The sequence below is a fragment of the Pezoporus occidentalis genome, unplaced genomic scaffold, assembly GCF_034315485.1.
Source record: "Pezoporus occidentalis ecotype Australia unplaced genomic scaffold, CSIRO_AGI_Poc_V1 ctg15, whole genome shotgun sequence".
Classification (NCBI taxonomy): domain Eukaryota; kingdom Metazoa; phylum Chordata; class Aves; order Psittaciformes; family Psittacidae; genus Pezoporus; species Pezoporus occidentalis.
The window spans coordinates 10,372,465-10,393,166 of record NW_026913316.1 but is presented as its reverse complement, the minus strand read 5'-3'; the positions used below and the strand labels follow the sequence as shown (position 1 = coordinate 10,393,166).

The window sequence follows — 20,702 nt, the reverse complement described above, 5'->3', positions numbered from 1 at the left end:
GAAAGGAACAGTTTTTGCTTATGCATCAGCTGGTGCTTGAGATGATTGCATGGGAGTTACTGTTCTGAAATCAGTTGGAGCTGCCACCCTGCAATTAATTACAGCAATATTGAATTTTTGCAGGCTCCTTTAAAACATGCTGTTTCATGCTAGAGCAACTTTCTGTTGGTTAGTGTATCTGGCATTCTGGCTGCCCTGCAAGGCAGAGGTTTTGATGAATTACTGGTGGTACTGTTTAAATTGCGGGCACCTGCCTAAGAAGGTGAAGTACAGCGTTTCACCTGTCTTCAGGAGCACTTGTAATGAGCTGAAACAGGGGATGAGAGTGACTACATCAAGTAGGACTGACAGTGCTAGAGAAAAATGACACTGGCAAGGTCAATTTTGTGAATTGAGGGTTTTTCTGCCCACTAGAATTTATAGTTTAAGGATGGTCACTTAAGTTGACAAGCAGAGAAGGTTAAGATTATGTTCTATTTATTAAGCATATTGCACAGTTTTGCTTGTTTCCTTTAGTAGCTCAGTATGCCAGCTGTCTGAAGTGTTTTCATGCATGCTGCTTTTTGCTCCTGGTCTGACTTTGCTCTAGTCCAGCTTATTCCTTGCCCTACATACTACTTTACAGTACTGTCTCTAGGGCTTCCTATGTTATGACTCGATTTCTGACTGCAGCCTCAGCTTGTCCACCTATTTGGTATGTTTCTCAGTTTCTCTTTACAAACTCTTGGCCCTGCTTCTGACTATTTCTTGCACAGATCAACTTGGTACAGCCTTTGAATTTTCAGATTACTGTCTTGTTTACTGAACATGAAAATACATGGCGAGAGTAAGGATCTGTGTAGCCTTATGCTCTGTTTTAAAACATGGTTATAAAAAGAGTGTATGAGGAAAGGCAAGTACAGAATTAGCCTTTCCATGGTATGTACTTTTTCAGCTTGTTACTAATGATGTGAGAGTTTCAATGTCTTATAGGATCTTAAGTTGCTGTTTAATGCTGAGATTTCTGTCAGATTTTTGGTCTGATCCTGAAGGAAGCTTAGCTTAATAGACAAGGTTTATAAATAATAAACAATATATAAAGTTTTGATGTGCTGGGCTGAAATAGTGATGGCTTCATACGTATTTGAAAGAAAGCTGATGGTTTAAAAGATAAAAGTTCTACAGGCTGTGTGAAAATAGTGTCTGAATTGGGAGAGAAGAAATGAACTTGCCTTGAAGCCTATTTTATATCATGCAACTCACCAGACAGAACAAATCCATAGGAAACCAAGCTTTCAGTTGCCTCTTCTGTTTAAGCATACTGTAATAGTTTTTCTTTGCACTTGGGTGTGTTGCTGTTTGTGGTGGTGTCCATTTGTAAGAGAACATGCTGTGTGGTTGGTTTTTTGAGGGCTTGGTAACACTGCAGTAGCTTGCTATTTGGGAAGATTGTAAGAGTAAAGCTCTCAGGTTAACAATGCTTGCCTGCCCGGTTTTCAGATACAGATTACATTAGTTGTTAGAGACTCTGAATTGGTGAGTTGTCTATAGGCTCATGTTTTGGTCATACTGCCCTATGTAAAATCTATCTGCTTGCTTAATTTCATGTATTATAAAGGAGACTGCTTGCAGCATATCCTCAAATAATTCCAGAGCTCTGAAGCCTTTATCTTGTGCAGTCCTTGGCCTGAAGTAACCTGAATTCCATCAGATGGGCCTAATGTAAAAGAAACTTCAGGGTGAAGGCTGAGGATGTTTGAATCTTTTTTTGCTTTCCTTTTCTTGGTAATGCTGGTTTTGCTATGGAATAGTAGTTTGCAGTGGTAGGGGAAACTCAGAACTGGCATCACTAAGAAAACAAACAGGTACAGGTATTAGGAAAAAGAATTCTTCACTGAAAGGGTGGTCAGGCATTGGAAGAGGCTTCCCAGGAAAGTGGTGGAATCACTGACCCTGGAAGTGGACAAAACGTGCAGGTGAGGCCCTCAGTGATGTGATATAGTGGTGCGCATGGCAGTCCTGGGGTAAAGGTTGGACTTGAACATCTTTAAGGTCTTTTCCAACCTGGTTGATTCTGTGGTTCTATGAAACAAAGTATGATTTTTTCACATATTTTATCCCTTGTCCTGTTTTTGGTTTGCTTTGTTTTTTTTGTATATGGTGGTTTTGGGTTTGTTTTTTTTTTTGTTTTGTTTTGTTTTACCTTCCCACAGCAGGAACCTCAGCTGACCCATGATGATTTTTGCTCCCCTAGCGAGCATTGTTCTATGGATACCATATAAGAACGGGCATGTAGGGAAAAGTGCAAGGACATGGTAACTTTTCTCTGATACACTATCTCCTAAGCTTCAGCAGCCTGTGGGATAAAAGCAGTATTTCAGAGGTTGTCTGAATGTTTGGAACTTACTGTAAAGTGTGACAGGTTTCACAGAACCACAGTAGGATTTTGATGAGTTGCTGGCTGAGCTGCCAGTGAAGTAACACCAGAACCAGCAGCTTTTGCTGAGAACAGGACTCTAATTTCTTACACTTTTTATTCTTCACACTTTAAGCACTGCTGATCCATTAATGCAACAAGTTTATCCTTGACTAAAGAAGATTATGCAGCTTGTGTCAGTGAGCTCATCCCATGGTGGCTGGAAAAATAAAAGCTGTATTTTATTTATTTTTTTTTAGGCAAATAGAATAGTTAATTATTTAGTGACTCTTGAACCTTTGAATGTATTTACAAGACACAAAAATGATAAAAAGGTATTTGAAGACAACCTGCTTAAATAAAAGCATGAAGTAGTATACTTGAAGATGCTTCCCTTGTAGTGCTTTCTGACACTGTGAAAGAGTTGTATATGATATTTATTTTCTAAGTGGGCCTTGGTGTCCTTGTGACAGATTTGCATGGAGAGCATATTGTAGATTGATTTCTGATTCTTGGTCATGCTCGTTTTGTATCTCGCTGTATATAAGAGGTTTCCCACCAAGCCAAGAAGAGTATGCCAGATACCTAGTATGAGGAACAGGCATGCAGGTGACAGCTTAGGAAGTAAGCATGCTTTTTTTTTTGATGATGCTGATTTCAAGACAATAACTGTGTCTGGAGTATCTCTGGTGTATCTTCAGTGAATTTGAGCTGTCATAGAAGACAAAAGCTCTAAAGACAGCGGGAGTTTGATTCAGAGAATGTGTTTTGGAAGCACTTGCATAGAGACATACTTTGATGCGTTGGGAGTGTCTATAGATTTTTGTGACTTTTGTAGTAGAAGGAAACGGCCTATAGTCAGGCACAGCTGATTTGTTGCAAAAACCTACGCATAATATGTACAATCATATTTTAAATTATCTGTGATGTATGTGTATTGTTCTATTGACCAAGTAGAAATTGCCAGAATTATGAAAACGGTTTTCCTTACAGGAATTTATGAAAATGTCTCAATAAAACAGCAGTAATTCAGCTGAGTATTTCAGTTTGCAGTGTAATGTAGTAAAGTCGTTATGTACTTGTACCAAAAGGTTATGTACTTGTTCAGAGGACTACTGGGAGGGGAGGAAATATTTTTCAAACAAAGGGGAAATAAAGGCTGGTTTTGTTTTCCTTCCTCTTCAGCTCTAATCAGATACATCCGACCAGTGTTTGTATCTCGGTCAGACCAGGATTCTCGCAGGAAAACTGTTGAAGAAATAAAGAGGCGTGCTCAGTCTGGTGGTAAATGGCCACAGGTACTGTATACTACTACTGTGTGACAGATGGAATTTGGTATTTCCAGGCTTTGGATATGCAGTTAACATTTTAACTTGTGGGAGGCTTTAGATGGTTTGTGAGGGATAGGATTTCCACACCCCACCCCATCCTTTCTAGAAGATAGAAGATTCTTATCTATACAAAACACTGCCATCTCACTGCAGTATGTTTCAAGGGGATACTGGCTGGTAAGTACATGGACAAACAGCTCTAAGTCATTCTAAAGCTGCTGTCATATGGTAAGTTCTCTAAGAAGAAAATAGTCACGTGCTCAGGAGAATACCTGGGGGAGTATTGTGTGTTCTAACCATTCTCGGGATTTTGGCATACTGTCATTTTTGGAGATGTGATACTGTCCAAGACAGCACAAGCAATTCAGATGTTCCAATAACTGGTATACACCTCTGTTAGCAATGCATTCATCATGTGGTCCAAAATAAGTGGCTTGGAGCTATTTTCGTTTTGAAGCATTCTTTCTGTAAATTTTTGAGATAAAGATACAGGATGACTGTCATAGCAACTGTCATACTGGACTGCAGAAATACTGTAAACAGTATTAAAAGTTATAAACAGTGTGACAAAAAGGTGATATGTAGCTTTCACATCATGACTTTCAATAGATTTCAAAGCAGATAATCTTACTTACAGAGGAAGAAACTGTGTTGCAGAACTGAAGTGGTTTGCAGAATATCTATCAAGCTAGTACCAGAGTGGGCAATAAAACTAGTATTGTTAATTCTAGTTCATTACTTTGTCCCCTTGTAATGTATATTTCCTTTAAATGTCTTTTTCTTCACAAAATTTCAGCAGTTCTTGGCTTTTTGCTGTCCAAAACTTTTTCCATTTTTTTCTTTCCTTTTTTTTTTTTTTTTTTTTACAGTCTACCCTCTGAATTCAGTTCAAATTGTTAGAATTCTGTTTAGGTATTTTCAGCCTTTGTCATTCTGACACCTGTGCACATACCAAGTAGTAAAAGCAAAAACAATGTAAGTCTTCCTTTTCTTACCCTGTAAGCAGGTAGCCTGGGAGAAGGAATTTTGTTTTGGTGCAGAACAGATTATGCTATTTTGAGCAGCACCAAAATCTCTTGTGAAAGTTCTCTTGGTCTCACAAATGTTTCTGGTCACTATCAGTGTTCCAATTGAATAGAATTATTATCAGAGGTCAAGAAAGAGGTGAAAATCACAAATAAAGAAAGTGTTTCTGCTATTAAGAGAAAACTTTGACTTCTTCGTTGAGCACTATTTTTTTTTAAATCTGAACTGTTTTGCTATGAAACTTTTTTACTGTACTCAGTTAATGTTAGCTTTGAAAAGATGTGTTTATAAATAAATCCACACTGAAATAGTTCTTAAAAGTCAATTTTTCTTTTACTTCAAGATAATGATATTCCCAGAGGGCACTTGCACAAACCGATCCTGTCTAATTACATTCAAGCCTGGTAGGTATGATACTCATTTTGCTGTTCTCTACAGAATGTTCTTGTATCTTCATTTTCTGAAGTACCACTTGCATTGTAATTTTCTTGCTGTTGCAGAAGTTGAGTTAAAAATCTTGCAGTAGGGTAGAATGGGAATAGAAATTCTATGATGCTAGCAAAGGTTTGAGTTCCACTGTTGAGGAAACCAGGTAATTCAGATTTTTTTTTTTTTTTTTTTTTCCTTGGCTTCTGGGATGTGTATGAGCTGGAGGACTAATGTTTCTTACTGGGATTTTGTTTGTGGTTGTCTTTTTTTCTTTCTCTTGCCCCCTCCATTTCCTATTTTGGGTCTGTCATGCAGCATTAAAATATGCTATAAAGCTTAAGGTATCAGTGTGTATCTATTTCAGGCTGCTGCAGCATTTGTTGCTGTGTTGTATGTGGTTGATTCCTCTCATTCTTCTGCTGAGCTGCATTCTGGTGAAGAAGGCGTAAGAGTCTTGCCAGTATACCGCTGTTACAGAGGCTTTCATTTCTTATAATATTTTTTTAACTTAACATTCATAGTCTAAGCTCTTTCCATTTAGAGGGTATAACTCTGAACATTGTTGCAGGTGTAAACTGCAGTTGCAGCAGGGAGACATGCCAATACTGTAGAGAACCACCAATGTTTAATGTAAGCTTGACTTTATGAAGTAGGTAGGGAGATGGTGAATAAGGAGACTGCAGTGAGCAACGCAGTTGTGAATGTTTGGGGTTTTTTTTGACTTTTCTGAGGTTTCTGCCTAGCTCATTGTGTTCAGGTCTTACTGTGCGTCTTGTATTTTGTGGTGTTTACAACTTGCATATCACTATTAGAATATCATGTGATGAGTCAACGTTGTGATTCCTTGGACTGATTCATTTGGCTGAAGGAATCTCAGTGTTGTCTCCTGAACAAATATTCAAAAAGCTTTTCTTCCTCCCCACTCAGCTCTTGTCTGTTTGAGATGAACGTGTGGTGGTTAGGAGAACATCCTCTTTTTTTGCTTTTTACTCTCCCTCTGTATTGCTCTCCACCTGAATCCTGGCCATGCTTTGAAAAACAGCCTGAATCCTTCATTAAAGCCCGGATTTCACACCTTCCCTCTGTGCCTTTATGCCTCAATCTCCATTCTTCCTCTCTATTCTTCCTTTTCCTTTGGTCTAGTACTTACTGCTTTCTGTGCCTTGACTGTCTCACTTTTCCTACTGGAACCTGCTTCTGTATCCATCCAGCCTCTCAGAAATTCTTTGGGCCAAAATTTCTCACATCAAATTACTTCAGCTGTCTATTCAAGTAAATTCCATCACGATGCCTTTCCCCATTCTCTTCATGTGGCCTACACTCCTTGCTCTTACCTACAAAGTGTTTTGGTTTTGTATTTGTACAAGCTAGTCATACATGGCAAGCTAGTCAAGTTTTGTTTCAATGGTGGTGGTGTCATCTGCCATTCAGATTTTGTCATCTTCAGATTCTTTCAAAAGTTGCTTAGGCTGTTGTTTTTGGAGACTGAATAGAAAGTACCACTGGGCCAAGAACCAAATCTCTGCAGGATCTCATTCAGACAACCTTAGTTTAAAGATGTTTATACTACATTAACAGTTGGTTCTTTTAGGTCTGGCCAGTTATTTTGTAAAGCAAATGTAATGCTAAGAATTCAGTGTAATTCCATTGTTTGTTTCTTTTTTAATCAAAATATTAGGCATAACTTAGTAAATTGCTTCGAATTATATAGTTTTCAGTGCAGCTGTCTTTAATTGTTTTCATGAGGAAAAGATGATAAGAGAAATCTTGAGCAAGAGACCTACCATTCTTACCCACTCTTTGTGCTAGAAACCAAGTAAATGGCACTTACGGATTGTGTGCTACGTATTTATCAGAACTGTAATTTTCATATGAAATGAAGTGATACTAGGGTACAATAGTTGTAGTTCAATACTTTCTATTAGATTTTTCTAAATAACTAGTGGCAGAAGTTACATTAATTTAGTTATTTCAGAGATGATAAATTTCCTATAAATTGATGTTGCTTAGCTAAAAATAGAACGCTGCTTTTCAATACGAAAGCTTAGGTGCTTCACCAATAAATGCTGTTGACCACGTGGAATATATCGACTTACCTTGCACATGCTCATTTTTATTTTTTTTTTTTTAATCATCTATCAATCTGAATTTGGTACTGGGCTTTGACTTGTGTACATGACAAATTGTGAAAGTGGTAGAGGATAAATTAGAAAATATAAGCAAGCATTCTTTATTATTTATCTGCTGAAAAGATGCATTGTCATTCTCCAGTGCTTGCTTTTTAGATTACTTTTAAGGCTACTTTCAGATCTTATTTTTTCCAATATCAACTCATTTCTGTGCATATCAGTTCATTAATTGTATACTTTTTTTTTTCTGCAATAAACTTCTGTACCAAAATGCACTGTACAGTGATTGTGTGATATTTGCCTTCTAGGAGCGTTCATTCCTGGAGTTCCGGTACAGCCAGTGGTTTTACGTTATCCAAACAAACTGGTAAGTTCAGTTGGAAACATGGGGCATTTCCTCTAAGAACATTGGCACTTTTGTAATCTTTTAGGTCAGGTAAATAGGTTTAGAAATTTGGAAATCATTAATGAATGCTTATTGGCTAAATGTGCATTTGTTAAGCCTCTAGCAGTATAAATAATCTCAACTGAGACAGTTCAAATGTTTCTGCTTTTATTAGGTTGCTCCTGAATAGTGCTTTAAAAGTTATTCAGTTTGTTACAGGAAGTACTGTACAAGTGACAGAAACTGACATTTGTCTTGTCTAGGATCTGTGTTCCCATGTGCTCCCTGTACTTCAGTGTGTGCTGAAGAGTTTTCTTGATATCATTTATTGCTGGAAGATGCTTCTGCAACCCCTACCTGTGGGGGTGTTGGTCGTAAATTAATGCAACTAGCTAAATGATAATAGAGTAATATGTTGAGGAGTTCAGCACTTCCATAATGTGTCTTCTTGTCCATGCTTTGCATTTACTGTGCGCTTGGCTAGGGGATGCTAGACATTGACTAATTTGGAGTAGTCCTTCAATATAAATCAGATTCGGGTAAAATGCAAATTATAGTGTGTATTTAATAATATATAAATTGGTTTTTACAAATGCTTTTAAAGATATAGGCAAACAAATTAAGACAAAGCTCACTTTACCAACTTCAAGAACAAGCCTACAGGAAAGCAGAGAAGAGCTTTATATTGTGGTTTTTGTTTTGGGTTGTTCGTTTGTTTGTTGTTTTTTTTTAATTATTATTCAATTTACTTGATGTGAATACTTTCTTGTCCTACTGCAGCCAGAATCCTGTCTGTCTGCATTCCTTGGTTAATTAGAAGATGCTTCTTGGAGAACTTTGCTTGCTTTTATAATTGAAGTTTCTTTTTGAGCCCTCTTGGGCTGTTTTCACATCTAGTCTGTCCGCTTCAAAAATAGAACTTATTTAGGAGAGGGTGGGAGAAGCATCAGAAGTAAAATAAGGACTACCTTGGCCGATGCCTGTCGCATCAGATCTCTGACTAGCCCTTTAACCCCTTGATCTAAGGAAGGATTTCAGCTCCTCTTGGTACCTGTAGCACTTAAAAGTAGTTCCAACCATTGTTCTTTCTTTCACTTTAAAGGTTGGTATAAGACACATCCTTGATTAAAAAAGTAAAGAATCTAAGCAAAGGTAGTTTACATAGAGCACTGTTAGCTCTTGACTGAGACATGGTGTGATGGCAGTCAACTAGTTTGCAGTGAGAAAGCCCAAAATTATCTTTGTGGATGCTGTGACAAGAATAGCTGCCTGTTATGCTTGCATAGTATGAAGTGTGTTTTAACAAGTTGCCTGGGACTTCTCATTACATAATTGTTTTATTTTCAGGAAGAAAAATTCTTTTAGAAAAGAATGTTTATTTCACTGGCAGTTTAAGTTGCAAATGTGCACATGCCTGATATCATACTTCACTGAAAGTAACATGGTATATTAGCGTAAAACATTTTATAACAATATAAAACTATCAAATGTTAAAGTCTTCAGAAATCCATTTTCATACTGAAATGTCCTTATTGCCTGTAGTACTTAATATGCAATGTTTCAGCTAATAATAAATATTCCTAATGTTCTATTAACAGAGATGGTCAGCTTTTTACATTGAAGTAAAACAATATAAATTTTAATGAAATTTTCCATTTTTTTTATATTACTGCAAAATGTCATAAAACAAACTCTAAATATTTATATAGATATCCATCAGAGTTGGCCTGAATCTGTGCATGGAACTTTACTTTTTCCTACCACTTTTGATTGCTTTAAAACACTTAGTTTTCAGTGCCTTACAGAATCTTTTAACCTCCTACAGTCTACTTCCACTAAGCACTAATGAGGGAGGGATAATTGCTATTAATGTTTGATTTTTAGATTAGCTTGGGTGGGCTGAAGAAGATTTGCAGCAAGGTTAGAAAGCGGAGGAAGGAGAAACATGATGTGATGTGTGAAGGTGAGGTTTATTTTGATTAGGGTACAGTTAAGAGCAAGTAAGAGCAACGGAGTAGGGAGGAAACATTGTTTTGCATGCACTGTTGTTTTGTTTGGCCACTGCATATTATAATTTTAGGTTTATAAAGGAGTTTAAGATCTTTGCTTAGTCAGTGTATTCCAGATACGCGGTGTGTTCAGTCACCCCACTGCTTTTAGCTTGGACTGCCTGCTCTGATCCACCTCCAGAGCTCTGAGTTACACAGTACAGATGAGAACATTCTTGAACTTGAGTGCACCTGACTCTTTTGGGAGGCTTTTTGAGATCGGAGCCTGGGGTGAATGTAGTAGGTGTGTGATTTACATGTTGATTTCCTTGTACTCTATTCAAGAACTAGGGAAAGTACTATTGACTGAAACTTGTGGCAGAATTGGTAATGTAAATTCGGGCTTTCTCTAGAAAATAAATCTAATTCTGGTTGCCATGAAGAACTCTATAGTCAGGCTTGCCCTCTGAATACCTTTTTTCTTTGGGCTTACAACTATTTGCAGTACATGATGCCTCTGGTCCCGTATCAATGTTTTTTTAGGAGTAGTATGTTAGTATGTTGCCCCTCTTGATGCACGAGTGGAAAGAAATTGTAAGGCTTAAAATGTTGTTTAGACATGAAATTCAAAAATTTACTTCTGTTTAGCTAGTTTGGTAGCATTTTGCCTATTGGATGCTAGACAGTTATTACCTATAATCTGATTAAAATAAATGTTCTAATGTTTCCATCCATAGGTTATACAGGAGTCATTTTGCAATTCTTTTTTACACTGGTTATCTTTGTGTCTTTCCTTCATTTGAGTTTTCTGTCAGAGTGCTGGTAATTATGAAAGGCTATCTACCTGTTCAAATATCACAGAGCCATTTTAAATGTATTTTTATATCCAGGTGTCTTCTACAGGTAACTCTGCTATTTGATAAGAGTTTTGGCAGCATCTCCTGTGCAGCTTTGGTGTACCAGGGTTGACTGAGTATATAAAACAACAGCCAATCTGCTGTTTGAAGTTTGGCACTGTTCTCAGTATCTTCTTGTGTCAAATAAAAATTATATGGAAGATGTACTTCCACACAGTTCAAAGAATTCATTGTCTAGATGCAAAAATTTCCAAGTGTACTCAGAATGCTATCAAAGTGAGTTCTATCCATAAAGATAAGCTGGTAGCTGTGATAAATATAAAAGGTATCTGAACTAAGTACAGAATATACCACTTCCCATCTTCTGCTTCCTGCTTTTTATTGTAAAAATACTGGATATTCTGGCAAGAGTCTCCTACAAAATATGTCTGCCTCTTGCAGACCAGAATCCTGTTTTCTACTATGTAGCATTTATAGCCATCACCCCTGCTGTGTCCTCAAGTTCTCAATGAGAAAAAACATGCATGTCTGATGTGACATTCACATTGGGAATTTCTTGCAGGGTTGCTGGTAAGTATGTGTCTTATTTCAGTTTGCTTTGTGAGTGGATATTTTGACTATGTTTCCAGCATAGTGACTGGAATGTGAAAATATTTGTTTGCTGTTCTGTGATCAGTTGCCCAGGCCAGGTGGTTTTCTAGAGCTGGCTTTTTGCTTTGTCTCCTTTTGCACTGTTGCAATTTGGAGAGCCGAGTTGGATATGTATAGTGCTGTGGTGTTGTTCTACGTAGCATATCTAATCTCAGGTGAGAGAAATTACCACCTATCTACATCGCCAAGATGTCAGGATTTGTAAATAAAAGCTTCTTGGGGGGGGGGGGGGGAACCTGTAAAACTTCTATTTTCAGTATTACCAGAGACATCAAAATTGCCAGAAACAGTTTAACAGTAAAACTGAAGACATTAAAGTTCTAAAAGATCACTGCATGGCGAAGCCTATTTTCATGCATGTATGTTGATTGCTAGATATAGAACTGTTCCTTATATTTTGGTTGACTTTAAAATAATAGTTGAAAGTCAAGATTTAAATATTTAGTAGTCCTTTACAATATTTTGACTTTACTCCAAGTTGTTGATCTACCACATTCATCACAGTTTTCACTTTTTATGGATGCGTTGCTTTCTTTCATTTTAATTGTGACAACCTTTTGCTCTAAGTGGTACCTAAAATATGAGTTTGACTTGTTTTTTTTCAAGATCATGGCACGTGTGATCATGTAACTCTCTAAAACGGTTCTTTATATTAGCACAGAACTGAACTAGAATAATTTCAGTAGGTTGACAGAAGTATGCCTCTGATCTTTCAGAAACTTGAATTACCAAGTCCTCATATCTTTCCGTTAGTGATTTGCACTTTTTTTTCTTTTTCAGTTGGTCAAAACAGTAGCTGGAACTTGTTTTCAGTTTTTTTTAATCCTTACTTCTACACTTAAATCTTGTCTCCCAGTATTGCAGTTTTTTCTCCATACAGTTTCTTAGTCTTAAAAATGTGATGACCTTTACTGTCATATTCCTCCTTGTCCCCTGTTATATGCTCTTTTCCAGATCGCTGTTCCCTTTTGTTATTTGCATCTTGTTCATTTCTTTTACTGCTGTTTGTCCTCTCTTAGCATACATGGTTCATCTGAGTCATATAAAAGTGGTGCTGGTTTTGCCTGAGAGTAAATTGGTGGGTTTAGATGTCTTGTACCTTTTTGATTCTTGGATCAGGCAGGTGAATACATGATGTCTGTGAGTAAAGGCAACTGGAAAAATACTGTTTGAGGTAAGACACAAAGGTCTTACTTATCCTGCTGCTCATGTCAGTTGAGCAGATTTCCTGTGAGTCATCCCCACAGGTCCAAGACTCTTCATGTTACAGCATGTTTGTATCTGTTGCTGGGAGGTCCAAGTAAAGTATAGGGACACTTGAGGGACACCCTGTTGAGCAGGGTGGGTTAGGAAAATATATGGACAATGCATAGCAAGCAGCATCCTCTTAGAGTACATAACTTTCTTTTCCAAGGCTAACAACATTTAAGAATCTCTGCATCTTTAACTGTTTTCTAAATATAGATATTACGTGTTTAAAAGGTAGATTACTAGGCTGATTGCTCGTAGGATTGAGAACTTTTGCAGAGGGCATTGAAGTTTCCATGAAAACCTTTTAGTCATATGTCATCAGTTATCTATAGTGTAACAAAAGTTTAAAGTGCAGTAATTAATTGCAACTATCATCCCTCTTTTCCTAGGATACAATCACATGGACATGGCAAGGGCCGGGAGCGTAAGTGGTTTGTGTTTTATTGCTTGCATCATGATCACTTTCCTTCATTAGTTCTTGTTTACGTGACTTAAAGGCATGTGTAGTTGAGTAGTAATTCTAGTAAATTTATTCTTTGGGATAAATTTATATCTTTTATCTAGTATTCCCTAATTATTATAATATTCAGAGGAATCCAGGTATAAGCAGTCTACTTCTATGATTTTAATGGTATGCAGAATGGATTTTAGGTTTTTATTTCAAATTTTTTTAGCCAAGTACCTGAAGTAAAACAACTTGCTTCTGCTTTATGTGTTTTATTGCCTGCAAATCAATTTGGTGTCTTTCTGTATAAAATCTGTATGGCTATTGTTTTAAATTGGTGTAGTCCCGTGGAAACAGTCAACCCACTCAGGGCATTTGGAGATACTTTTTCCATTACCTTGTCTGAATGTAACTTGATTTTTTAAAAACAAAATGTTATTCTAGAGGTTCTTAGCAAGTTCCTGTGATGTAAAATACTAAACGAAGCAGTTCTTGCTTGTTTTAAAAAACTATTTTTTAGCTTTATTTTCATGTTGGGGTTGAAGTTCTGAAATGTTTAGATGAAGATCAAACCAAGAAATTTTGAACCTTAAGTAAATGGGAGTTGAATTGCATGGTTAATGGCTTGCCATTAGCCTCCTCCTGGGGAAATGTTGTTTTGAATGTCCCACCTGATATCCTATACTTTAGTACTAATGAGGAAAATTAGCCAAGATTCATATAACTTAGAATTAGGTGCTAATTAATTTTGCACCTTCAGGTGGACTGGTAACCAGATCTAATTAAGGACATGTCTACATTAAGGTGAACAGAGGGCTGGAGCACCTCTCCTGTGAAGACAGGCTGAGAGAGTTGGGGTTGTTCAGCCTGGATAAGTAAGGGCTCAGTGAAGGTATAGAGCAGCCTTCAGTACCTGAAGGAGGCCTACAAGAAATCTGGAGAGGGGCTTTTTATGAGGGCCTGTAGTGATAGGACAAGGGGAAATAGCTTTATACTGAAAGCAAGGAGATTAAGATTAGACACTAGGAAGAAATTCTTCACTATGAGGGTGGTGACGCACTGGCACGGGCTGCCAAGAGAAGCTGTGGCTTTCCTATCCCTGGCAGTTCAAGGCCAGGTTGAAAAGGGCTTGGAGCAAACTGGTCTAGTGGAAGGTGTCCCTGCCTGTATCAGAGGGGTTGGAACTGGGTAAACTTTAAGGTGATTTCCAACCCAAACCATTCTGTGATTCTATGATTTGGAAACTTGAGGAGATCATTGATCACTTTCAAAGGTTCCGCTTTCAATTAAATCGTAACATTAGAAGTAGATCAATCCGTGATAAGGTCTAAAGTAGGTGCTACAGTATTTGCTGCATGCAGGGATTTCTGTTCTCAGTGAGCTCCTACCTCTTCCCTTGCATTTGCATTGCAGTTCATCTAGCAAATTAATGCAGCCAGAGGGGGGAAAGGTGAATAGCTTATGTCCAGCTAGTGTCCTACCTGAGGAGTCAAGAACACAAGGAGAAGGAAGAGGGAAGGAAATTGTAGGTTTGTTGCCTCAGATCACTTTAATGTACAAAACACTTGGAAGTGCTGAACTCTGTTAGTAATGTTAAATTAAAAATCTGAGGTGTGTGATGTTACGCAAATTTACTGGGTCAGTTTAAATTACAGCTTTATTTAATTAGGATTAATCCTCCTGAGTGACCTAAAATGTGTTTCTAATGTCTTGACAGAAAATACTGTTAAGACTGATGCAGTCTTCACTTCCTCAGCAAATGCCTCTCTTCCTCTGTCACAGTGTTAGCCAAAATTTAATCAGGGAATGTTGCTGTATTCAGGAGTATTTTGTTTCTTCAGAAGTGGTGTAGCCTCGAAAATGGATTGAGAACTTGGAAACTTAAGTCACTTTCTTCCATTTATGGAAAGTAATGTTTTTACTGGTTTGACAGATTGCCTGTGACTCCACCTTGAAAACACAGATTGACTATAGCATACAACTTACTTTTTTTTTTTTTTCCTACATAAGACTTGAGTTGGATACAGGTTCTGTCAGTTTTTAAATTGATATTTAAATTTTAAGGTTCAATCTTTGAGGATTACAGAAGTTGACAGAAGACTTCACTTGTAACTTACTGGGGTTTTTTAATGTTCTTGGACAAGGGTTTAGAAACCACATTTACACATGTCCTGTCAGTGATATAAACTTCAAATCACAAGTTCCACTCTTGTTTTTTCCCCTTTTCTTTGCTTTAATGTTTTGGAAGTTCAGTGGGAAACAAGGGAGAAAAAACATGTTGCAGCCCTGAATGAGCTGGTAGCAAAATGAGTAGGGTGTTGCTTCTAGGAACTGCACTTTATCTACTTAAGAGGATTTTGACTAGCCCTCACCTCATAATGATTGATTGCTCTAACTACCCACATACTGTATAAATTGTTGCTACTAACACTGCTCCCTAAGTTAGGTTTGCTATGATTTGATTCTTACTGCTTTCCAAGGTCAAGTTGATCCCAGTTATTTTGTGTCTTAGGCTACTAAGACACACATACTGCATTTCATGAACTTTGATTCCAAACCAAGGTAACAAGTAGTTGTAATTAATCTTGCCAACTCTATGCTGAATGCAACATTTTCCTGATATGCGCTTACTCTTTCTGTACACACTGTACATACGTCATCTGTTACTGGATGTATTAGTACCTGCGTATCATATTACTGTTTGGATATCTTTTAAGATGCAACTTCAATGCAAATTGCTTTTGTTCCACCTTTCTGTTAATTTTTTTATCTAAACATGATCATATTCTAGTTGAAGACTTTGGAGCATAACGTACTACTGTTTTGATACCTGTAGATGTTTTTCCTCAATCATTTTCCTGTTTTGTTTTGTTTTTTTTCTTTCTAGGTTAGAAATTCTGTGGCTCACTTTGTGTCAGTTGCACAATTCTGTGGAAATTGAGGTCAGTAAAAAAACCCCAGTGTATTCTGAGCAGTATCAGAATACATAATACTATACTTACTTCTGCAGTAAAAAGTTTGTATTCAAACTTTGTATGTATGTCTGTACAAACAGGCTATAAATGGCTTCTGTATCTGAAAATGTAGCCTAAAAATGCAATAAGACTTGGCTTAAGACTTTACTTATTAATTTAAATTGACAGATTTCTGACTCTGTTTAGAGCCTTTCCTAAACAATTCTTTTGTCTTTTACTGGCCTGATTTCTTTTACACCTAGCATAACAACTGTGTAATTTAGATATCCAAGTGTCAGACTACTGGATACGAATTAATGACTATTTTCTAGAGAAAATTAATTGTAGGTAGTTTTTTATAGGCCAGATAAGTTATTTAATATGTTGGGCTAATTTTTTTATTAGGCTGCACTATTCAGAATGTGAAATTGGAAAACAGAAAACCTATGTCTATTCTTAACTTTGTTTGAGGAAAACGCTTATGATCCTAAGGCTGAAGACTAGTGAAGCTACATAGCCAATTAAATAGTTCTAAATTGCTGTCCTATGCATTTTACAGAAAGTAATTGCATTCTTTTGAAGTATGGTATTTTAAATGTGTTACATAGGATATTTGACAGATGTTCTGCATTTCTCATGCTTAGATTTTCTAATAATGAAGCAGCTATTTATCTCTGATGGAACTGATGGCAGGGTGAATTAGTCAGAAGAACTATTACATATTTACATACACATATATGTTACCGTAGTAACATATAACACATGACAATCACAGTATTTATCACTGCAGTGTGCTCTTCACTTATTTGCACTATGAATTCGCAAAAATAATGAATTCACAAAATAGCAGCCAATGAATAGTTGTATCTGTCGCAGAGATCTGCACTTTATCACTTTAGTCATCTGTTTCTACCTATCAATATTTTATATATTTATAAAAAAAAATCTTATTTCTAAAATAGTGGCCTGTTTTTGACAGAAGGGCCAGTGAGTATCTGCCTGACACAGCTGATTGGCAGGATTTTTACTGTCTCTCAGGATCATGGTTTTCTGCCCTAGGCAAGTAAAAAATGGGCTCTTTTACACAGAAGTGAACACTGCTGAGCTGTCTTGATTTTTGAGGCGGCAGCTGCTAGCAGATGATGAGGTTGTGTAGCTCAAACATACCTTGCATAAGGACAAGTTATGATCTTTGGTAGTCTTTAAAAAAAAACAACCCAAAAACTAGTGGCTGTCTGAAATAACTCCAGGCTAAAAAGCAGGAGCTTTCAGAATGTAGAGGAGCAGAGCTGTTTGCAAGACTGCTTGCAAGTATGAGGTAGAGTACTTGGGAGCTCCTTGTGGAGTCTGTTTTTATAAGGAAGTGAGGAGATCTAGGAATGTAGAGGAAAAATGAGTTGTTCTGTGTTCAAAGTCATGTTTTTCCACCAGTTTTCAAAGCTTGTTGGCTTTTATTCCTGCTTTGTTCCATCAGCACAGGGTTACGGGCAAATGCCAACTAGCCTTGGTGCCAGAATTACTGCTGAAGACCCAATAACTCAGGGATGTGTAGAGCAAGACAACACAGTTTCAGTAAGGATAGGTAGTAAGGTCTAACAGCCAGCAATCAGGATCTGAAGTTTATTAGTCTGGGCTTCTCTGCATATAATTTATGTTCTGTCACACCATACATGTCATCCCGCATGTTTATTGAGAAGCAAGCGTCTGTGTAGAATTCATAATTGATTGTTACAAATATTGGCCCACCCATCCTTCCATCCTATACTTGGACCTGGCATGCAAGCAATCTTGTGAAGAAAGAATATATGATCATCTGCAAGTGAGGTTTGTTTTGGCTCCTGCCAGTTTGTTTCGCTGGCCTGTTAGCTTCAGTGTTTGTACATCCATCAGTTTGTAACAGTTGAGAGTTTTTCTCTTAGTTTTGTTAGTGGTGCTGAAATGATCATGTTATTTCTGTCTAGTTAGAGACATGTAGAGCACCTCTGAAATCACCTCATATTCAAACTTGTCCTGTGTTTGGATGAATGACTTGATAGCAGTTTGCTACTGAAATGGAACAGGGCTTGGAAGCTGAAGGAACAATCTTTCCATATATGTTAGCTTCACGATCTTTGTCATTTTGTATATTGCATTACATTAGGCTGGTGTACCTGCTTGCACACCTAGGATTCATGTTTTCAGTTGCAGTGGTGCATGGAGGGAAAACCATAGCAAAATCCAAAATAGATTTGTCCATTGTTGTATACTTCTAAGAAAGAGTTAGGCAAATGGCAACGTTTTGGGTACTGCTGTGATTCTGAAAATATGGCTAACTCCATAGGTACTGAGAAGCATTTGTTTAAATGATAAAATTTGTATCTCTTCTCCAGTTATTTTCCTTTTTAAAGACCAGTGTAAAATTTATGGATCATAATTCCCATATCATATTCATAGGTTAATACATCAAATACAACTAAGCTCATTACAACTTTGGTTTCTACTTCAGGGGCTTTCCACAAGATTATGACCATCTTGTTCACTTAGTGCATAAATTATATCATTGCATTGCACCATTAAGGGGATTTTCTGTCTCATAGTGAGCAGGAATGGGAATTGGAGTGATCCCTTCTTGTTTGTTCTCTCTGTTAGCTACTTGGCAGAAATGGCATGCTTTGAGGGATTTTGTAGGCAAGGCTGGCCACTATATTGGGGCTTGTATCATATTTCAATGAACATATAGGCTATCACATTTTGAACGCTGCCTCTTCTGTTGCATGCTCCAGCAGTTCTGGTTCACTATTCCCCTTCGAGCTTCAACTATTCTGTGACTGTGTGGCCATCTGCATTTATTTAGACTTTCTTTCAACTGAGCATTAATATCTAGTGTCCAATTTGAAGGAGAAATTTTTCAAACAGTAGAAAATAAAAACATTTCCAATATGTTCATGAAGCAATTGTATATAATTTCAAAATGTGCAAGGGGGGGAACAGTAATACCTGATGTCCTGAGAGTTTGAACTCTTAGTATTTAAGCTATAGAACAATGTTCATGTAGCAGGTGCTTTTCCTGGTTATCTGGAAAGATATGAGCAATACAGGATGTAAAAGAAAAGTTTGTGCAAGAGAAGGCTTATACTTCTAAATGATTTAGAAATTCCTGGTCCCACTTACGAAAGGAAGATAAAACTCTACTTGGTAGAGGTAAGAAATGAGCAGAGTCACTGTTATGTGAATTTCTGGAAGTATAGTGCATCCTTAAGATTTTAAGAGTTCAATTTTAATTTTTTATAGTCCTTTTGTTAATATAATTTTGTAAGTAGCAACAAACTGTATACATTTTCTACCATAGTGCTGTGATAGAAGTTGTTTAACTTGTTAAATGATCTTGGTATAATTCAGTTCTCTGTATGCAGTTTCTGCCTGTGTATATTCCTTCAGAAGAAGAAAGAAAAAATCCAGTGTTGTATGCCAATAACGTCAGACGTGTAATGGCAGAGTAAGTATGTTGTAATATGGAATAAAAATAGATGTGTGATTTTAATTTTAGGATCAAGAAAATGTGAAATCCAGTCAGTGTAGTTGCCTGCTTGCAAAGAATCTATAGTCTGCAGTAGTGTGTACAAAACTTTTTATCTAGCAGTTGCTTTCCTCTCTGAGGAGGCCAGGGAGCCACAAATACAGCAGGAATTATAGGAGCTTGTATTGGGCTTTTATTTGTTTGTTTTTTAACGTGTCTTCATATATAACAAGCCAGTTCTACTTGTTGCTGTGGGTCTAGGGAGAAAGCTCTAGTTGAATTTTATGAAAGTTAACATAATTGAATTTCGTGGTATTGAGGTTGCTTTTGAAGCTATGCTTTTTTTATTTTCCATGAGGTTAAGAATAGTTTTGTGTATTCATTGTTATCCTGTGGTTATTTCAAATAGTAAAGCACAGGAAAGCTGCTTCTATTGGAAATAGACTATTGATATGATGCAAACTAATTAAACTGAATGTTAACATGACAACACCTACAGCACTTGTCTATAATGTTCTCATGTTGTATTTTTTATGAACCTTTCTTATTCATTCATTTTGTCCTTTTAGTATATCTTCCATTAGTCTGTAGATGTTCTTTTCAGTATTTACAGAGAAACCCTCAGGTCTGTGATCATTAATAACTCTTGAAGGATTTAGGAATATTTCTAATCCTAATTTTGAAACAGTTTGTGAAATCTTGATTTCCTCTGTGTAACTACTCTTCCATTTCTGAGTTACCAGTTTCAACCAAAGGCCAGTTTGTAGATAGGAACTGGTAATACTTTTCCAGCTTATAAGCACAACTCAGCTCTGTGAGTTTCCTTGAGGATGTTGAGCCTATAATATAACAATAAATCAATACTGAATCCATTGTACGAAAGGACATTTCTCATAAAAGAAAAAAAAGCATTTCTGTAAATCAACCTGTCTTAGGGTTGCAGTGGCCTCGAAGATTTTTGTAGTTAATTTTAGACAGTCAGCTGGCACTACATAATAGTGTTGTCCTTAAACTTTGGGTTCTCAAACCTTCATTCTGAACTGTAATCCAGTCAAATGGCAGGGATTATGTGGTATAAAGAGACATTTTGAAAGCCCACAGAAGTTTACAACAGCATCTTGAAAGCCTTCCCTCCTATGTGTGCACAAGAGAAGAGACATGATTTTCTTCATCTGTTTCTTTCTCCCTCCTACCTCTGAAGAATCAGCCATTTGGGGTAACAGAAATGCAGAAATGGGATGCAGGTCTAAAGGGAGGCCTGTTAGGATGGGGGGGGGTAGCAAATATGGCTTGCTTTGAGATGAAGAAGGGCTGTAGATGCTGTGTTGATATGAAAGGAAAATAAATGTGTATCAAAGTTCAGAA

The 20,702-nt window shown here is 37.0% G+C and overlaps 1 protein-coding gene across 3 annotated transcripts in view; it reads left to right on the top strand.

Annotated features, from left to right (window-relative positions):
* LPCAT1 (lysophosphatidylcholine acyltransferase 1) overlaps window positions 1–20,702 on the top strand; it is a 60,142-nt gene that overhangs the window by 13,200 nt on the left and 26,240 nt on the right. For 2 of the 3 annotated variants that reach the window (XM_062611016.1, XM_062611015.1), the window contains exons 4-9: window positions 3,581–3,693; window positions 5,096–5,156; window positions 7,619–7,677; window positions 12,832–12,866; window positions 15,775–15,829; window positions 19,234–19,316. In XM_062611016.1, coding sequence (XP_062467000.1) covers window positions 3,581–3,693; window positions 5,096–5,156; window positions 7,619–7,677; window positions 12,832–12,866; window positions 15,775–15,829; window positions 19,234–19,316 — 406 coding nt within the window. The remainder of the gene's footprint in view (window positions 1–3,580; window positions 3,694–5,095; window positions 5,157–7,618; window positions 7,678–12,831; window positions 12,867–15,774; window positions 15,830–19,233; window positions 19,317–20,702) is intronic. The other variant, XM_062611017.1, reaches the window with a different exon arrangement.